The 19,444-nt window shown below is 49.3% G+C and overlaps 1 protein-coding gene across 5 annotated transcripts; it reads right to left on the bottom strand.

Annotated features, from left to right (window-relative positions):
* Window positions 1-4,112: 4,112 nt before the first annotated feature.
* TMEM250 (transmembrane protein 250) lies at window positions 4,113-8,826 on the bottom strand. 5 transcript variants are annotated; one of them, XM_080630566.1, is made up of 3 exons: window positions 8,634-8,826; window positions 7,111-7,288; window positions 4,113-5,063 (listed from the first exon to the last, which is right to left on the bottom strand). In XM_080630566.1, the coding sequence occupies exon 3, from the start codon at window positions 4,928-4,930 to the stop codon at window positions 4,511-4,513; it is 420 nt and encodes a 139-aa protein (XP_080486692.1). In that variant the 5' UTR covers window positions 4,931-5,063; window positions 7,111-7,288; window positions 8,634-8,826; the 3' UTR covers window positions 4,113-4,510. The 5 variants fall into 5 exon arrangements, with proteins under 5 accessions (XP_080486692.1, XP_080486691.1, XP_080486693.1 ...); XM_080630565.1 differs by having other exon boundaries at window positions 7,111-7,222; XM_080630567.1 differs by lacking the exon at window positions 8,634-8,826 and adding an exon at window positions 8,235-8,447 and having other exon boundaries at window positions 7,111-7,219.
* Window positions 8,827-19,444: the final 10,618 nt, after the last annotated feature.

The raw sequence follows: 19,444 nt of genomic DNA, 5'->3' as shown, positions 1-19,444 counted from the left end.
CTTGCTAGAGCCAAAGCCATCTGAGGCTGAGCTGTACTGACACAAGACATCATTGAATGACCCTTCGAGGAGGTAAAAAGCAGCATTTCATCACACTTTCAGTGATGCTTCTGACATATAACCACAAAGGGCCTGATTCTCCTCACCATGCACTTGCTCTGACTGTTTGCACCAGCGCAAACAGAGGAAGAGGCTCTTGGACATCCCCACATCAGAGTGATACCAGCACCACAAGACAAAATTCCTCCTTTTTCTTCCCAAGCAATCAATCCATCAACATGGTAAAAAAAAAAGTAAGTTTAATGTAGGTGGCATGTTTCATACAGAATTTAACAGGCACCCAAAACACCAGCTGGTGCCATGTTCTGCAGCGTTTAACAAGGTGAAACTCCAGCACTTCAGTCTCGTTCGTACATTCCCAGGCTAAACAACAGGCTAAAGCAGCTTTGCCACCGCACGTATCCTCACCCCTGGTCTGCAGTCTGCAATGCAGCCCGAGCCGCTCTGCTGCCCAAACATCTGGAATGCTCTGGAGAAGCTCTCCAGAGGGGTTGGTGTGGGTCTGAGATGGCCGCACTCTCCCAGATCAGTATTTTTGGTCTTTTTCCTAATCCCTCTTGAGGTCATTTTTAACCAAGTAAATGTCAGAGCAAGATTTAAAGCCTGAACATGAAAGGAAATTGAAAGTTCAGCTTCCTCTGTTTCCTTATTGGTATTCTATAAAGTTTTGCTCCTGCCCTTATTAAACAGGCCAGGTTTTTCAATTAAAGTAAATGGGGAAAATCCCCACCAGTTTATTCTTCCCGTATACTTCATACCTCTTTCTCCCTCCCTCAGCTGTGGCTGTGGCTCCCCTTGAGCTTATAAGAAAGTTTAAGAATCTCAGCTCCTTGAGCAAAAACACTTTGGCAAAGTTATCCCAAAAGCTCCCAAAAAACCCCGTAACATCTCAAATTTAAACCCACTGATTTAAATTCTGAACCATTCCCAAGATCCTGCTTATCCTGCAACCTCCTGGGATGTGTGAGGTTTAATGAGCTCCTGCTGGAAAACACTCTGAAAAGTGCCACGAAGGTGCCAAACACTGCTCCACTCGTGTGGATCGAAAGGGTTCCCATTATTACATCATAAGCCAAATGATTTGGAAGTTAATTCTTCTTCCTTGCCAGCATGGCCTCAAAGGGAACACGGGTTCCCCACTACACTGGTAGGACTGCACCACCCAAGCGCTGCAAGATGTCCATGTGCTGGTCATGACCAAGCATGGAGTATTTTGAACTTCATAGCTGAGGCCTCCTTCTCAATTATTGAACCTTGGGGTTGTCTGCCTTGGTGTGCCACTATAAGACTCAAGATTCAGGGCATTGGGACAGTAGATACTTGGCTGCCTTTGTAAGACAACTAGGGAGTCATTTCCCACTGTCTTCTGCACAACTTGGCCCCAAGGCCTCTCTTGAGGAACATCTGGGCATTTGGCAAACATTCCTTTTTTGTGGTTTGATAAGGACATGTATTTTCTCAATACACACTATTGAATCAGGATGAGGAGGGCCGGTGGGAAGTCTGTGCAGCATAGCAATAAACCACAGCACAGAAGCCCTTGTTTGGTCATTGCATGAGCATCATGTAGCAGATACGGGCTGCTCAAAGAACCACTGCCAAAAGTAGCAGCAAAAGTGGGTTTATTGAAGTAAGGTGTAGAAGTGGGGCGTAACACAGTCTGATGGGAAGGGTCAATCTATTACTTACTGCACACAAGACACAACAATGATTCAGTTACCAACACAGGATTTTACTGCCCTGTAATACAAGGTTAGACACAGTATCAGTCACTTACCAAGGATCTGCAGTTAGTGAGGGGTCTCTTAACCTTGAGAAACATCCCAACTCAAGAGGGGATCACTGCCACGCAGCCAATTGCTTAGCAGGGAGAGCTCATAAAAAGCTCAGTGTCGTATTTATGGAATAAAGCAGTTGGCTCATAGTCAAATTACATGGGATGGAAAAGGTAGGTATGAGAGTCCTTGTACCCACAACCTCCTTTGTTCCGTGACCAAATCAGCCTTGGAAGAACCACCTGCTATTCATGTGTTAATCGCATGATCAGTGCCCGGGTTTCCAGGCTCATACACATCAAAGCTCTCGGTGTCACCCTGTTCCTGTGTGGGTTTTCAAAGAACAGGTTGGAACTGGGGAAGTTCACAACCTGGTCATAGCCTCGACCTTTACTTCCTCCGGAGCCTGAACCAAACTACCACTGGTTTGGTCAAGCAGTTGGGTGTACCCATCACAGGGCATCCACCAGCTGAGCTGACGGGTGGGCAGCACAGCAGTGCCCACATGTACCACTGAACCACCCTTTTACTCATCATTATGGGTCACGTTGGACAGAGCTTAGAGCATCCTGCGGAAGGTGTTCCTGCCCATGGCAGGGGTTGGAACTGGATGAGCTTTAAGGTCCCTTCCAACCCAAACCAGTCTGGGATTCTATGATTCTAGCAAGTGCTGAAATACAGCCACTCCAAGGCGAAAGGAGGTCCGACCATTCAACCTCATACTGTGCCTCCTGTGAAGGGCAAGCTGCTCTCAGCTGAGCCTCGCTGGGGTCCTGTTGGCCTCTCAGCTCACACCAGGGCTGTTTGCTGGCCATCTGTAACGTGGTTCCTGCAGTAATGCTTGAGCACAGCCACTCTGAGTCCCACAGTCTGCAGAGCAGAGCTGCAATGCCCTGGGCTGACAGCTGTACTGGGGAAGGAAGCACTGGGCTGGGAATTACTGGGAATTCTCTGCCCACAGAGCAAGCTGTAGCTCAGATGTGCAGCACGCGAGGACCTGCAGTCCAGAGACCAATCCCAGAACAAAGCTCTGGGGAGCTCCACAGTTGGGAGGAAACTTCCAGACACCAGTTTGTGACATCTGCTGATATACTGTGTCTTTCCTGCAGAAACAGCCTTTGGCTCTCGTGGGGCTAACCTAAAGTTCACACCACCATGGCCTGTTATTTACCCAGCTCTGCATTATCCGTAACACTTGATAATGAGATAGTTTCTAGGTTTGCTTTACCTTTGGGCTTCAGACAGCAGCTCCTTTACTTTGCATTCATTAAGCCTACAAATCAAAGTATGTCACCAAAAGACTGCAGTACTCACAAGCTGAAATATGAAGCATCCTTCTCTGTGTGCAAACTGGCTTTGTTCTCAACCACATTCATGTCTCAGACCAAAGAGATCATAAAAGAACAGTCACATATTTCCAGTCTTGCTTATTCCACTATGATTGACTCCAATGATTTCGGGGAAGGGGGGAAAAGGGTATCCATCACTTTTACCAATTTGTTTTTAAACAGTTCTTCAAAGAACACAGGGAAAAGAGCACTATTCCATTAAAAGGAAAACCAAACAAAACCAGAATAAAATACTTTAGACCAGCTTCTGGCCTCTGTAAACAAACTCACTTGACTGACTGCAGAGGAACAGTCTGACATCTTCAATCAAGACCAGTAAAACTGAGCTTAATGCTTAACTCCCTTCTTGAGCTGTTAGCAAAGGTCTCCAGTGACCCCACTCTCACTGCTGCAGAGGCAGGAGAATGCTTTCTGTAATTGCAGAGATATTGCCATTTCAGATTGTACCCTGCTTTCAGCCTCTCCTGGGTACGATAGCCCCATCTCACCATACTCCATGAGACAGAAGTACCTCTGCGAGAAAACTGGAACTAATCAATTTAGGGGAAAGCAGAATCAAATGCCAAGATCTGGATGCTAAGGACCAGTGCAATGGGCTCCCCTTAATTACCTAAAATGAGAACATATTTGCCATGACAGGGAATTTCAAGAGCACATGATGCCAAGCTCTGCTCCCATCACTCTCATGGATTTGTTCTATTAGGGTAAGACTCAATTACTCAGCATTAACTTCCTGAAAAGGACAAAGCCATCCAAAGCTATAGAATTACATTAAAGTGAACACAACAGCACAGTGGGTCAGATATACATCTTGCACAAATCAAAACAGGAAAAAACCAAACCCCCTACACTGTTGAATTTACCCCCATATTCTTAGTTAGGAATATGCAAACTGCAGATTACATAGAGAAAAGATAACACCGGTCAAGTAGGATGCATGTTACATGCCTGAGACAAACATTCTTGGAAAAAGGGGGAAGCCGGATCAAGAGCATGGGGTGCACAGTTGTTCTCCAGATAAATCCCTGCCTTTTCCACACCTACAGGAATACAAGCACAGCAGCACGAGGCTCCTCTGAACTAGAGACACTTATATTAACTTGCACTGTGCAAATTAAAAACCACCCAACTGAGTGTTGCACTTTGATTACCAAAATGGCACCTCAGCCCTCAAAAAGATACAAATTGCAGAGACAAGGGGGTCAATTCATCCATAAAAAGTAGCACTGATAAATAAATTAATCTATATAAAAAAGAAGAGAGGCTATCGACAGGTTTGGGGGTAGAAGAAAAGTCACCTTCTGAGCCCACATGCGCTTGTTTTATTTACATATCCACAAATACCATGAAACACCATCCCAGCCCCCCCACTAGCAGCATGGTCACATGAATCCCATAGATGAGCAGTTCATTCATGAGGCTGAAGTCTACACGCCTTCGCCCCAGTAAGAGGAGGATGATGGAGAGTTTGTACTGGAAACGCAGAAAGATCCGGATGCCAAGGTACTGAAGGCAAAACAAGATAGAGAGTGCCACCCAGAGGATGGAGGTAAACAGGCTGCAGCTGAAGTACAGCAGGAAACGGATGAATCCATACATCCATCGGGATTTGAGATAGATGTCGAAATTGTTGTACTTGGTACGCACCAAGTGAGTGGTCCTCACCGGGCCACAGGCCGAGTGCAAGCAGGTCGTGTGGGGGCCGTGGAACGAGCGGACCCGGCGGGGAATGGGGATTACCGGCATCAGGCACCCCACCGGTCACCGAGTCCCAGGGCAGGATTTACAGGGCACATATCAAATATTATCCATGAACATGGAAGAGCTCCAACAGCCCGGGAACGCTAACTCTTTGCTGAATTTCCAGGAAGGGAGAGACCTGCAGGAAGGCAAAGAAGGAAAACACATTTAAGTAGCCCCAGCAGGAGGAGAGCAGCACAGCAGATACTCCAGGCTCAGCCGTGACTCACAACTGCTTTGCTAAACTCAGCAACTTCACTTTACTTCTTTGATTACTGTTTACCAGCCATATAGAGGTACAGGTCATCGCCACCAAGTCAGACTGCACACAGCTCCCTAGTCACATGCAATGTCAGCACTAGTTGTAACCTGTTAGAAGCTTCACAGTGTTACTGCACGAAAGGGAACAACTTTGTTCTGGAATAAATCACAGATCCTTCTTAACCAAAGAGCCACGCTGCAGCAGTCCACCCATGCGAGTAGTAATATTAACGGAATAATGTAATATTAATTCATGTTGTTTTGAAAGGAAAATACCAGTTTTCCAGGTACTTCTGCAAGTGAATTCCACTGCCCAGCCCCAGCAGTGAGTTTAGATTTCTGCTCATTTCTAAACTTGGCAAAGCTTCACCAAATAAACCTGAAAAGAATGGCAGGTCCTGCAGGAACAATGAGGCAATCGTGTTTTTCACACTCCACAGGATGTACCTCCCCTTGCTCTCCCTATCACTGCCTCCCATGGCAAACAGCCTTTCAAAGACATCCACTAGTTTCTTTCTCCCTTTGGGACCTGCAGAGATAAATGAAAGATCTTGATCTTCTGGAGTGTTTAGGATTTATAATCTCAACATCCTTCCACACACCCATTGTTGTTGTGTGAGTGATGAGCAGCAGCCCCTTAGCTGCTCTCTGCTTCACCCCAGGCTCACAATGTGCCAAATTCCGGGAATTATACAATGACAATGCACTCATCGGATAATGCTGAAAACAACAGGCACTTCCCCGGCCTCCTCGCACACCCAGGCTGCAGAGCTGGGCAGATCTTGCCTTTGTTGAACTACAAATCCTATTACACTTAAAATTAAAACTAATCTGAAAGTGACTTCAAGAAGTTTTTACTTTGCTACTAACAAAACTCATCACAGAGTAAATTACAAGGCTGCAGGAAACTGCACTTTGACAGCAAACCCCTCTTCTGGTACAATGTGCATCACTGCCTATGTTTTCACTGCTTCCTGCCTCAAATTCCCTGCAAATGGAAATTGCAGCTCTGCTCTCTGCGTGGCCCCAGGTTCCAACTCCTTTTTGCCAGGAATCAGCAGGCAACCTGCTGGCTCTGCATGAATCAGGGGTGAATAAAAAGGAGCCTGGATTAACTTATGATTAAGGAATTTAGGAAATTGAGTCTGTTCTCAGTCCTCAAAGACACCCTTGTAATTTTAAGCGCTGCTTTGCCATAATTTCCTGCCTGTAGAAAGGAAATACCATCAGCTCGGAAGTGCGTTACAAGAATGTATTTTGCAAGACATGTAATTTGGTCAGATACTAAACCAACACTACTTAAAATCAACAGTTTTGTGCCTGGAGCCTGCCAACAAACATGCTTCCCATGTGCTCCCTATATACTGCTGTGTTTGCTTTCAAAGGTATTTTTGGAGGACTAAATTAGCAAGATAGGTTAAAATTCACATACTCTGGACTCAGAACATGCAATTTCTGTCGATGCAGCCTCCTTCCACCCTCTTTTCCAGGCCACAAAGGACAGTTAACATTTCCAGCAAACTCTTACATAGCTCCCAAATCCAAGCCCTCGAGAGCCACAGGGAAATCAGAGCACCCACTATGACAGCACCTCTGCCTGTGTGAGGGGCCAAACCCTGCTTGCCTAAGATGCCGTTTGTGGGGGTGAACTCAATACCTTGGCTTCACGTCTGAGCCCTGCTTTGGAAGAGTTTTCATCCTGATAAAACCTTCAGCAGATGAACCCAAGAGAACCACTTGAACAGCTCAGCTGCGGAGAGTTACTGTTGGGAACAGCAGCAGCTTGTTCCTATTTACTCTGCCCACCAAATAACCAAACAGCCTTTGGCAGGTTCATGCTGTTTAGACAAACCCCAGTATCAACACTGGGACAGCCACAAGCAGAGGGACATGGTCAGAATAAAACAAACTCTCTGAAATATTACATTTTAAGGGTGCTGCAGCCACTCAGCAGGAGGTCGGGAATCCACTGTCGGTCCTGAGGCCACTTAATTCTTGTGCCAAGAAAAGTGAGGTTTTCCTGGGACACCTGGCCTTCTAGGAAGAGGGAAACAAACTGCTAAGGTACTTCAGAGACTCACAACACTCTACATATGAGTTGATCTAAAAGATAAAACAAGAGAGTGAATTTCAATTTGCTCATTTTGTGTGTTAGGAAGTTCAGACTGACAAGGCCCCTCCCCAAGCATGAATTGTTAATCCCATAAAGATTCCCAGAGGAATTCCACACTCAATAACACGTCTTACAGCTTGCTGAGATGTGCCAGAGAGAACCACCCAGCTTGTACTCAACACCAGAGACAGGCAGGAAAACCACAAAATACTCCTGTCAGTCCCTTTCTCCTACCACAGAGCCACCAACATCCATGTAGGGTGCAGGAAACAGGATGCAGAGCACCCACTGCCAGCATCTTCCAAACAGAATATGGAAAAGCAGCTCCCCCCTCAGCTATACTTTGGCACACAATGCCTAGAAACAGATTTGGACACCCAGTTCCTCAAGATCATCTTTTTAGGGGCCCTTCTGTTTTAAAGCACCTTGCTGTGAGGTCAGGGAGCTGCATCAGGCTCTTCTGGATGTCATCCTACAGCTCAAAGGATTTCAACTCTAAGGCCCAAGCAACCCATGTCAGCCACGCCGCTGTCACCCAAAGCATCACATTAACAATGGCCTCATCAGGAGGTTATAAATCTGAGGAATTATTCACTTGGGTGAGTTTTCACTTCCTCTCCTTCAAAATGGAGTGGATGAGCAGGAAGCTATGGAAACACAGCCCCACTTCCCTTCATCTATCTCACATTCCAGACAGGTCTGCTGTTACTCGGGTATTTCGTGGAGGAGGAGGAATGATGGAAGGGCCTCCATGGTCACAAACAGGCCCATCAGTCAGGTCCCTTGGAACCAAAGTGTTGCAGGAGCCAAGGAGGTTAGGGACAATGACAAATAAAGGTTAATGCTGATAACAGAAAGCAGGGAGGGCCGGAAGGAGAGCAAATTCCAACTCCTCCTACATCCTACCAGATCCTACATTAAACCGCATCGACTTACGAAAAGAATCGGAGGCAGGAAGCGCAGCCCGGACTTCCCAGTGGCCGGCGAGGTCGCAAGCCCGGCTCAGACAACGCGGAGCCCCGCTGAGCAGGCGGGCTGGCAGCAACAGCCCCGCACGGCCACCGGGCCCGGCCAACAGCCACCTGCGGAAACCGGGGCCCAGCCGCGGCATTGGCGGGCGCAGGCCCCGCGTCCGCAACCCCCCGCGGACCACGCTGCCAAGCGAGGCCCGGAAGCCGACATCGCGCTGCCGCCCCGCCCGGGCCCAGCGAACCTGCCCCCCCCCCCCCGCGGGCCCCAGCGCAGACGGGGGCTGAGGCAGCGCGAGGGCGAGTCCCGGGCCGCCGCCGCCGCGTCCTCCCCATTGGCAGCCCCGGAGCGCTGCCCCGCACTCACCGTCCTGCCCATGGCCTCCCGCCGTACGGCGGCCGCCCAGGCCAGGCACCCCGGGCCCGGGCTGGTGGAAGGCCCGGGCCTACGGGCGAGCGCCACAATGCGCATGTGCGGGGGGCAGCGGCGCGCCGGTTCCGGCCGGTGGCGGCGGCGGCGACGGTCAGGGAGCGGCCGCGGAGGCGCGCGGCGATGGCGTCATGGCGCCGCACCGCCCACGCCGGCCGGAAGCGGGAGGGCGCTGCGTTGCCCGGGTAACGCGGCCGGGTGCGAAGGGCAAGGCCTGCGCCGGGAGTGACGGCGGCGGCGCCAGGGGCGTGGAGCCTGCAGGGTCCAGCGCGGCTCCAGGCTCGGCTGCGGCACCGGGGGCAGTTGCACGTTAAAGGAGTCCGCGTCCCGGGAGAGCCCGTGGTGGTTCTCACCCCGCTGGAGGAGCTCGAACGGTCTCAGGCGGTAACATCACAAACGCACAGACCCAGGTGTCTTGGGAGGGCAGAAGGAGCCAAAAAGTTCCTACAAAACAAACAGGTGGAGGGATATTGAAAAGAAAATAAAGAAGAGGAAAAGAAGCGTCCTCCCTGCTGTTTTCGGTTGAATTTAGTTAGGAATGGCTTTCTGTACTGGAAAGAACACAGAAGTGTCTCCTTGGCTCCCTGCCCCGCTCGCTGTCCAGGCACTATTGTGTGGAATAACATTAAATAACCATAACTGGGTCCATTTGCCAGTGCTGAGACCCGCGGCGCTGGCCACCAGTGTCCGTGCTCGGTGCGCTGCAGAGCAGTTCTGCTCAGCACGTACAATGGAGGGCCTGAGGTGCAGGGCGTGCATCAAAGGGAACTGACAGGCGAGGTAAGAAGTGCTGGTGCCCTCCCAGCGAATTGCTGTTGTGTGTCTCCCACACACCGCCTGGTGGGAGGAAGGAGGGAGGCGAAGCTGCTGTTTTCTCAACAGCCTGAAACTGGGAACATCTGTTCAGTGACTAAGATAAGCAGGAGACCACATTCCACTTGTCCCTCTGCCATTGCCTGGGACTGGAGCCACAGCCCAGGGGTGGGAATTTCAGCCCAAGCAACGCAATGATGAAAGGACTTTGGCTTTCCAGCTTTGCCTTTGTCAGAGAATGACAGGGATGCTGTAATTCTGCAAAGGGGGATCCTGGCATCCTGCAGGATCCCCTTGGGGTAGGAAAGGTCTTTCCTGTCCTTCAGAAACACCCCGGCAGCTCCAGTGAGCAACCCCACAACCTAAACGTGTGCAAGGGTGTGATGCAGCAGCATCCATGTCAAATCTGACCTGTTTAGTTTCTTAGGTCAGCATGACAAAAAAGCAAGGTGCCTGAAACTGCTTTAGATGTACATGTACCTTCACAAAACACAACCTGGCCTTAGGTCATGCATGAAGTAAAGCTTTGGCATTCACAGAGGTAAGGGCCGCCGGTGGCTCAGCCTGCAGGGAGCCGCCCACAGGAGCCGGCAGTGCTCGGGGCTGTATTTCTTTCCTGTGCTAATTTTACTAAAGACACAACTCATATTCCTGTTGATTGAACAGTTTTGTGTTGACAGCGGTGAAGATTTGTGATGAAACTTATCATCGGCCCAGAGAGCAGCCATTAGTCCCAGTCACAGCGCCCAGCCAGGGCTGATGTATTTTATGGCAGGCTCCGAAGACAAACATACACATTCATATGTCACTTGTTGCACTATAAATTCTAACTCGTACTTCTTTCAAAACTTTTAATGAATTGTGTCCATTTCCGAAGATTTATAGCGTGAAGCCAATGGCTCAAAATATTACTTTCAACATATTTGTCACTTTGGCAACAGAACAAAACAAATCGGGAAGATATTGCGTTTAGGAATAAATCACAAATATATGCATCTTAAAAGAGTTTGTTTTGGTCATTAATAGTTGATGGGCCCCCCCAGTGCAGGATTTAAAGTTAAATTATGCAAAATCAAAACCAAACCTTATAATACTTAATCAAACATGCATAAAACTGTCAGGGCCAAATAAATTCTCTCAATTAACTTGCTTCAGATTGTGATTGCATTTACTAATTTAATCAACACCAGAATAATTTGGAGACTGGGTAATGATGAATTACCGTGGTGCGGCACATGAGGGGCCACTGAGACACGTGCTGAGACAGGGACACGAGACACGCTCTCAAGGCTGAGGGCAAGAAAATAACAGCGGAGTCGTCACCATCGGTTTATAATAGAAACATCTTCTTATTCCCATTTTGGGGGGGAATTTTGTTCAGTGATGGTTTTAAATGCCTGTCATGGATAGGCCTGCTCTGGATGAATGACTTGAGTCAATCTCATTTCCATCTGAGCTGAGTGAGGGACTCAAACTGATGCAGACATTCTCTCCACATTTTGAACTCATTTTGTGAATGTGATCTTTTGCTCTGAGCACAGGGATCTGTGACTTCCAGCCCTGCTTTCTGGCACTGACTCAGATTTAGCCTGGGTCAAGTCATTTAGGCTGGAGCTGGAGTAACAGCCCTGTAATATTGAGATGTCCTTTCGCTCAATGCTTTTGCACTCTGAATGGATCTGCACTTACAAGAAAATGGGTCTGACCCCTGTCTGGAAAAAGCTTTCAATACTATTACTTGTGGAGAGCTAAACATCTGCGTTTTGCAAGCGTAAGCAAGGTTTTATGGGGAGGTTCTCATTTACAGGTCCATGTGAAGGAGGCTGTAAGGTATTCAACCCCATCAAATACCTGCACCTCTGAAAATCACACCCTTAGTTGCTCTTTAACCTTTCCACATCCGTTTCACAAAAACACAACCGTGTCCCTATAGCTGCTGAGGGACTGATGGCAGCACTGCAAAACTCTCCCTTTTTCTCTCTCTCACTGCAAAATAGACTTCCCACAGGCTGGCTGACCGTTTTTGTCACCGTTCATTTGCAATGGGGGTTGTGCTTTATAAACGTCGAGCACTCAGCACAGTGTGGTCACCAGCAGAAATCAGTAACTCAAACTGTGTGTGCTGAAAAGGACAGCCAGAGAGCTCACTAACAAATTTCCTCCACTGACCCAGAAACAACTCCTTGCTCAGTGGTGCTAGAGCCATTCAGAGAGCTGTAATTCTTAAGGTCTTAAAGATAATAAATGTGTTAACATGGTATTTTTCAGCCTTGCATTCACTGCTGCGTTCCAGTCATATCCAAAACCACCATTCAAAACAAAGTGTCCTGGGCAGACTCCCTTGGGGTTTTGCTGAACCAGCCTGTAGAGCTGAAATATAACAAATTAAGGAATTAATTCTTTCCTTTTCCTTAAAGGAGATTTAGGATCAGGTCTGGGCTTTAAATTTTAAATGGAATCGATCCTCCCTACAAATCTCAAGTGCAAAAGCTTGTGAAATAATTTTTCCTTATTTCTTCTCTCCAGGTCTCATCTCTTAGCTGAAATGTCAGCTTTAATCTGTTTGGAGAGATTTGCATGTGGTAAATAATAATGCCGTATATTAGACTAATCAAATAAGAACCTATGTAGCATAAAGTGGAACTAATTCCCACTTCTGCAGCACTGCAATACCCACGGGCATCCCCCAGGTAGCGCTCAGAATCCCTATCTCTCTGGTCCTTCACCTCCCCGGGAAGGCTTGGAGTGTTATTTGGGAGTTCAGTAGCACTGGAAACCAAGGGAGTGATGTATATGCATCTACACTCCAAACTAAAATCCACACTGCAGCAGTGCCCAGCACAAACAGATATCCCAGCTCAGTGCATAAGGCTACAAAACACGAGGAGGGCAGGCTGTCGTGTCGCTGCAGGAATTCCTGCTCCTGGAACACTTTTATAGATAGATATTTTACAGGTGACTTGTAAAATATAAAACTAGACCAGTCTGCAGTTTCTAAAGAAATAAATGGTCCGTGTGAGGCTTGGTGAGACAGTAATGTTTGATGTATTCAATATGCATGACACCTCGGCGTGTGCTCTGGCATAATAATCTGCCCTCTGCTGCCGCCAACATTTGCCGCACTGAAGAGCCTGGGGGTGCCCAGGGAGCTGGGGGCAGCCTGCCCCCCCCCCCCCGCCCTGTAAACTGCACCCTCCTGCCACAGGGAATGGGGCAGAAGGACCAGCCCCAGTGTGATGAGATCCCACTTAACCCACAACAGGTTGATACACATAAAGAAATGTGTCATCCTATAGTGGGGACACTCACCTGCACTGATACCGTAGCGCAGGACAGAGCCTCACTCCCAGCCATTCCCCCCGCCTCTGGAGAACAGAAGGTTGTTATTTGAGTGATGCTGGAGTCATGGAAAGATTCCTGCTGACCTGCGGGGCTGGCGCAGGAGCCAGCTGCACACATATGGCAAGTGAGAAACTGTCTCTAAAACAAATGAAAATAGAAATGGACGCTTTGCCAGGGACAGGCCTCCTGCCAACGCTTGTTGCTGCATCATGTTGGCTACCCCCGATCTGCCTGATGTCAGAAACTGCCGATTATGCAGAAAAATCTCATGCAGAAGTGTCATTATTGCCTTCTGTTCATCTGTGCTCTAACGTAAGCACAAGGCGTTAAACCAGCCCCAGTCCCCGTCTGCCCTGCGGAGCTGAGGTTTGGCAGGCAGGCCCGGGAAGCCTGCCGGCTCCTCAGGCTCTGCCAAGCCCTTCTCAGAGGTGATATTTCAGTAACATCTTTTCTCTGGGAATCTCAGTTTCCTGTTTTCCCATTCATCAATAACATATCTCAAACGTATCATGGCAGTAGCAGATGGGTCCTTTTAAACTCATTGTGTAGATCCACCAGGTCTGTGCTGGTCTCGCTGCCCCAGGCAGCAGCAGGGCTGGGACATGTTTCATCTCCAGCATTTCCAGTGTCCCTGTCTCTGTTTCCAGAGGTATTTTAGCAGCCCATGAGGGTGCTCAGCACCACACCAGCACTTTGGGGCAGGGAGTTTGCACAGCCCCTCATGCGACAGGAGCACACCATGGCTCTGCAGGGAAACAGCAGCAGCTGAAGGCTGGTAACTGCCCCAGAGCCCTGTGTTGGGTGAAGTGGGAGGGCTCAGCTTGAGCTCTGCAGTGAGAAAACACAGACCCCATCTCACACCATCATCCCCAACAATTCCCTGGAGAAAACCCACAAACACCACCAAGATACCCAGGCACACCTGAATTTTACTCCTTCTATCCCTTTTCCAACACATAAGTCCCAGTCATCCAACACCTGCATGCAAGGGAAGGGAAGATACTTGGGGAAGATGAAGAGTGACAGGAGAGAGTGGAGACAAACCTACTCTCGGCAAAGGTGTGTGTCCCTGAGCTCCTCCTGTCCCCGTCCCTCCACTGTGAATCGATGAAGCCATCTACTCTGGGCATTGGCTAAATGTCAAATTTAGAGTCAGCATTCATTTTTCTGGGATCAATGGAGAGCAGTTTGCTGGTATCCGTCAGCAGCCAAGCCCCGCACTCACCAGGATTAGATGTGATGGCATCAGATCAGAACTAGGGGTTCACTGCACCATGAATCCTCCGTGCTTTGCATTGGGGTGCACAAAATAGCTCCATGATAGCTTAAGGTAAATTACTGTAAGAGTTCCTTTTTAAAGCAGCCAGGAAGAGCAGGTGACTCCCAGACTGAATCGTAGAATCATGGAATGGTTTAAGTTGGAAGGGATCTTTAAAGCTCATCCAGTTCCAATCCCCTGCCACAGGCAGGGACACCTTCCACTGGAGCAGCTTGCTCCAAGCCCCTGTGTCCAACCTGGCCTTGAACACTGCCAGGGATGGGGCAGCCACAGCTTCTCTGGGCACCCTGTGCCAGCGCCTCAGCACCCTCACAGGGAAGAGCTTCTGCCTAAGAGCTCATCTCAGTCTCCCCTCTGGCAGGTTAAAGCCATTCCCCTTGGCCTGTCCCTACAGGCCCTTGTCCCAAGCCCCTCTCCAGGTTTCCTGCAGCCCCTTTAGGCACTGGAGCTGCTCTAAGGTCTCCCCTTAAGGAGCCTTCTCTTCCCCCGACTGAACCAGCCCAGCTCTCTCAGTCTGTCTCCAGAGCAGAGCTGCTCCAGCCCTCGGGGCACCCGAACCCGCAGCGCAGCAGGTCCAGCACCGCGAGGAGCAGCCTCGAGCCCCGCACTGTGCCGCCCGCGGGTCCAGCAGCGATCGCGGACTGTGCCTGCGGCCGCGCCCCGCATGGCGGTGCTCCTGCCCCAGGGATGCTGCTGGAGCGCAGGCAGCAGAGAAGGATGCGGGGAGGGGGGGAAAGCGACTCCAATGAATTCAAAGCTTTGGATTCAGCGCGAAGTCTCTTCTCTGAAGCTTGGCAGAGCCTGGCTGCGGGAAAGACGAGGGGAGCAGGCAGGTACTGGGTGCCCTCCTGTCACGATGCCCTAAAGATGCAAGATGGGAGTAATGTGCACACGGGAAGGACCCGCAGTGGGACCCCACAGCACTGTCTGCAGTCCCCTGAACCCTCTCTACCGCTGATGCCAGAGGAATAAAACAAGCCGTGCCATTCCTGTGGCGCAAAGCTGCCCTGGTTTCTTTTGCTAAGCCAAATTTTCCCCTTGTTTTAGCAGGGGAATCCTCACTGGCTGCACAAGGTGTCTGGGGAAGCGCTGGGCCTCAGTTTAGGAAAATGCTTTGCTGACAGAGAGAAACTTCTGGTGCTCAATACGTTTCAGGAGTGTGTTTGACACCGCTCGTGCTTAGGCTGTGTATCGCCAAGAAAATGACTTTCCAGCATCATAACAGCAGCAACATCCACATCAATTAAAATGATCAAGAAGAAAACAAAGGATTTATAAAACAAAACTATCTCAAACTATTTCAACATTTAATAGCAGCGCCTTTTCAAACCGGGTTGCAATGAGATAAAGCTGATTTTGCTGTAGGTAGAGCACTACCCCTCTCCTAATTACCTCAGAACACGGGGTGTGGATCTCCATGGCAAAGTTACGCCTCCTTCAATAAGGAATATCACTTTGTCACTGCAGGAAGCACAGGAAAACTGAGAACATTGCTTCCAAAAAACCCAGCACTAAACTCCACTGAAGGGCCATGTCTGAGGTGCAGGTGCCCTGCAGATTCCCGCTTGGGGAGCGCAGCGGTGTCAGTCCTGCTCCTTTCTCCCCAACTTTCCTGCATTTGTTGCCTGTAACTCAGTGGTATAACATTTTACTGGCAAGAACATGGAGGAGACAAAACCCCAAAGCCCTCATCAATCACAGCCTGGCTCCTGGTACAATTAGCAAGTTCTATTATCTTAAGAATGACACTTGTAGCACAGAGCAAAGCAACGCGCACCTGATATTATAATGCTGCATGTAAAAAAGGGAAGGCTGGAATTGCATTAGCATTGCATTAGATTCCCATGACTTTTTATATCAGCACTTGTGAGTTATTTATGAATTCATTTATTTACTAGGACAGCCCTTTCTGCATTCAGTTGCCATGGTTGCTTTAACTCCTGTATCCTATTAATTCTGGATGTTATGAAATAAATATAGATCAGACAATCCTTGTGTGGTGGGGGTTTTTTATTGTTCTTATTTTACAGTTATCCCCATGTCCTGGCCAGAAAGGGTTTAACTCCAGCATCTCACCCCCACCAGTCCTTCCTGCCACAGAACTACAGCCTGGGCTGAGGGTGCTGAGGTGCTGGCCCAGGGTGCCCAGAGAAGCTGTGGCTGCCCCATCCCTGGCAGTGTTCAAGGCCAGGTTGGACACAGGGGCTTGGAGCAACCTGCTCCAGTGGAAGGTGTCCCTGCAGCTCCTTGCTGAAGGAGAAGACCAGTTTGGCTGCTCTGGGAGATGGGGAGCGACTTCACTTTACAGGGTGAAAGCTTTGGGGCTGCTGCTTGTTTCAGCCGCAGACCCCACTGTGTGGAAATACCCATGGGGCTCAGGCGCTTGGCTGGCCCCTTGTGTTTTGCCCCTTTGGAGAGGGTAAAAGTGCAATTCAGAGAAGAGGATGGTCCTGGAGGCAGGATCCCAAAGCCAACATGCTGCAAGTGTTTTGTAATAGAATTCCACAAGAAAATTAAATCAATTACTGAGTCTAATAAAGCTCTCAAGCTTTTTAATTAAACTAAGTTTTAATTAAAGCAGCATGGGCTCGTGCTCTTGTGATATTCTGCCTCAGACCCTCGAGGATTGCAACTCCTTTTTGTAATTTACATAGGGTTGGATCAATCACTGGAGGCAGGGAAGCAGGAGAACTTTGTCAATTGTCTGGGATGAAATACTGTTTGTGAGCCTGGAATCTCCAGCAGCTCCAGGCCAGGAGTGACCCCTCGGAATGAGCATCAGCCTGAGCTAGTACTGTCCTGAGAAAAGTCCTCTCCCAAACAAAACTCCTGCTGCCTAATCCACAATGCTGCTGTTAGTGGGGAGTTGTAGCAGCTCAATAATTTGCGAGTGCATGTCAGAGGTGGCACTTTTGCCTCTTTACAAAGCCATGCCCCACTCGTCCCCCAACAGTGGATGAGTAGGGGATGAGGAGGGGGATCCCATGGGGCAGCAGCACCAGTCCAGGAGATAGGCAGGAGAACTACAGGCAAACCAGAGCCACCTCCTCCAACCTGGACATCTGGTAAGTGGCCCCAGAATGTTCTGTCTCTATTTTAGTCTTGTTTTGTACACAATATGCCCAAAACATGCTTTATTTCTTAAGGAGATAAGGATCTTTATGTAACCCCTTTTTCCTTAACGTTAAGTCCTTTGTCAGGATTAAAGAATCCTAAAACATCTGCATGGACTTGGGTGGCAGATGTATAGAGAAAATAGCTTAAAACAACACAGAATATTAACCTACTGAGGTATTAAAAAAGAAAATAAAACAAAAGGACCCTCTTGCATTCTTAGTTACAGCCAGTTCCTGATCCTGGCCAAGACGATGCAGGTGGGTAACAAGAGTGTGTGGTGGGGATTCGCATCTGAATGCTTCAAACAGTTTTATCTGGTGCCAGAACTCAACACTTCCAGGAGTTTCAGTCATGCTGAAGAAGCAGAGCTGCCTCAGTGTTGGGTCCTTGTGAGCTGCCATGAGGATGCATCCATCCATCAGGAGCACCGGAGCAGCCGGCTCGAGCCTCACTGCGTAACACCTCTGGACAGCAGCAACTTCATTTAGATTTGTTCGATACTACTTAAAACCCAGTCCTTTGTGTTAGGCAGATTGATGGGCAGATACTTCAGATAGGGGGGAGGTTGGTGTGAACAGGAGGAAGGACAAACTTTCCTCTTGGCTGCAAGTGCCCCGGTCTCCAGGTCACCTTTGCCAGATTTGCTGCACTGGGTGACCAGTGCCAGCCTCCTTCCTGCCTGACTCTCAAACTATTTCCCCTCTTTTTAGTGGGAATAGCATCACTTTTCCTGCCCAGACCTGCGACACCTCAATCAGGAGGTCTTCCAGGTCCTCTGCACCCATGAAAGGAGGAGCATAGGGAAGTTAACCCAAGGCTGCATTTGTCACCTCTAGGTCTGCTTGTGCCCTGCTGACGCTGCTCTGCAATACCACAGTGGTGGGAACCAGCATCCTTGTCCTGCTCCTGGCCACCACCATGTACAGCCAGACTCGGGCCCCAGGGGCTGGCAGGAGCCCCTCTGCAGCCTCATGCAGGGCCTTAAGACACACTGACATTGTCCAAGGAAGGCTGGGAGCCATGGTCTGCTCTCCAGAGAGTGCACATCAAGCACTGCCCCAGCCAGCCCTGCTCCTGACACCATGTCCACTAATCACATGGGCTGTGGGTGCTCATTGCCTTTAACAGCTCAGCAGGGATGGATGGACAAACAGCCGCGTGGATGGATGGCTCAGAGCACTCAGTAACCGCTTTCCCAATGCCTTTGCCAATACCTGTGATCAAACCTGATGCAGCTGAAAGGCCTGCAGTGCCTTGGTCAGTTAGAGCTCACTGTTAGCAGCCTCTCCTGTCCTCATCTCCAGGCCCATTTCCAGCGATCCATACAGGTCCCATCAGTCCTGGCCACAGTCAGCTCCCTCCCAGCCAGCAAAGACCATTAGTGTGATTACTGGAGGTCATGAAGTTCAAACCAAAATGTCAATTTTCATTTGGAAGAATGGTCTCATTTTAGGAGCAAAGGGAATTTTTTTCTCTCTCAGAGAACCCCTGACTGTGAAATCATTGCTCCCCAAAGACTTGCAAATTTCTGGCCAGCGAAAGGTGCCAATAGCTGCTGGAGCCAATAAAAAGATTAACAAGGGTCACTGGTACTTTCCTCTTCCCTGCACTCTAAAGGCTCTGGGACCTGTTTTGAAGATATTAACCACTGCCTTCACCTTCTGCGTGTTCATCACCGGGTTTGGGGTCTTTATGGATTTATTGACAAGACATTGCCATTAATCCTACCTACAGAATGCCAGCCTGGGAGTCACTGAGGTTACCTCACCCCATCAGACACGAGCGTTTAGCCAGAGAAGTTTTAAAAGGTAGAGGGAAATAGGACAAAGTAGGTGATGGTGAGGAGGAGTGGGGCTGTGGCAGGCCTTGGGGCAGGGAGAGCATCCACCAAGCAGCCTCTGAGAGTTTGCGAAGGCAAAGACCTGACCTTGGGAGGCAGCTGGAGTCTGCTCATTGGTTCAGCGGGGCCGGGATGCCAGCCCCATGCTCTGGGGTTAATGATCTATATCTGGGGGTGACTTGGGAGGGCAGAGAGGTGGTGAGATGGGTGCTGATCCTGCTTGGAGTGTCCCGGGTAGGGCTGGTACAGTGCGGATACTGGAAATTTTAGATGGCTCCTTTCTGCAGGAGCTCAAAATAGCTCCAAAAGCCTTCACTCACATTGGGATGCTTCTGTGAACACTGACTGGGCTGCTGG

The sequence above is a fragment of the Psittacula echo genome, assembly GCF_963264785.1.
Source record: "Psittacula echo genome assembly, chromosome: 16".
Taxonomy (NCBI): domain Eukaryota; kingdom Metazoa; phylum Chordata; class Aves; order Psittaciformes; family Psittacidae; genus Psittacula; species Psittacula echo.
The sequence above is the reverse complement of the archived record's forward strand: the minus strand, read 5'-3'. Positions and strand labels throughout refer to the sequence as shown.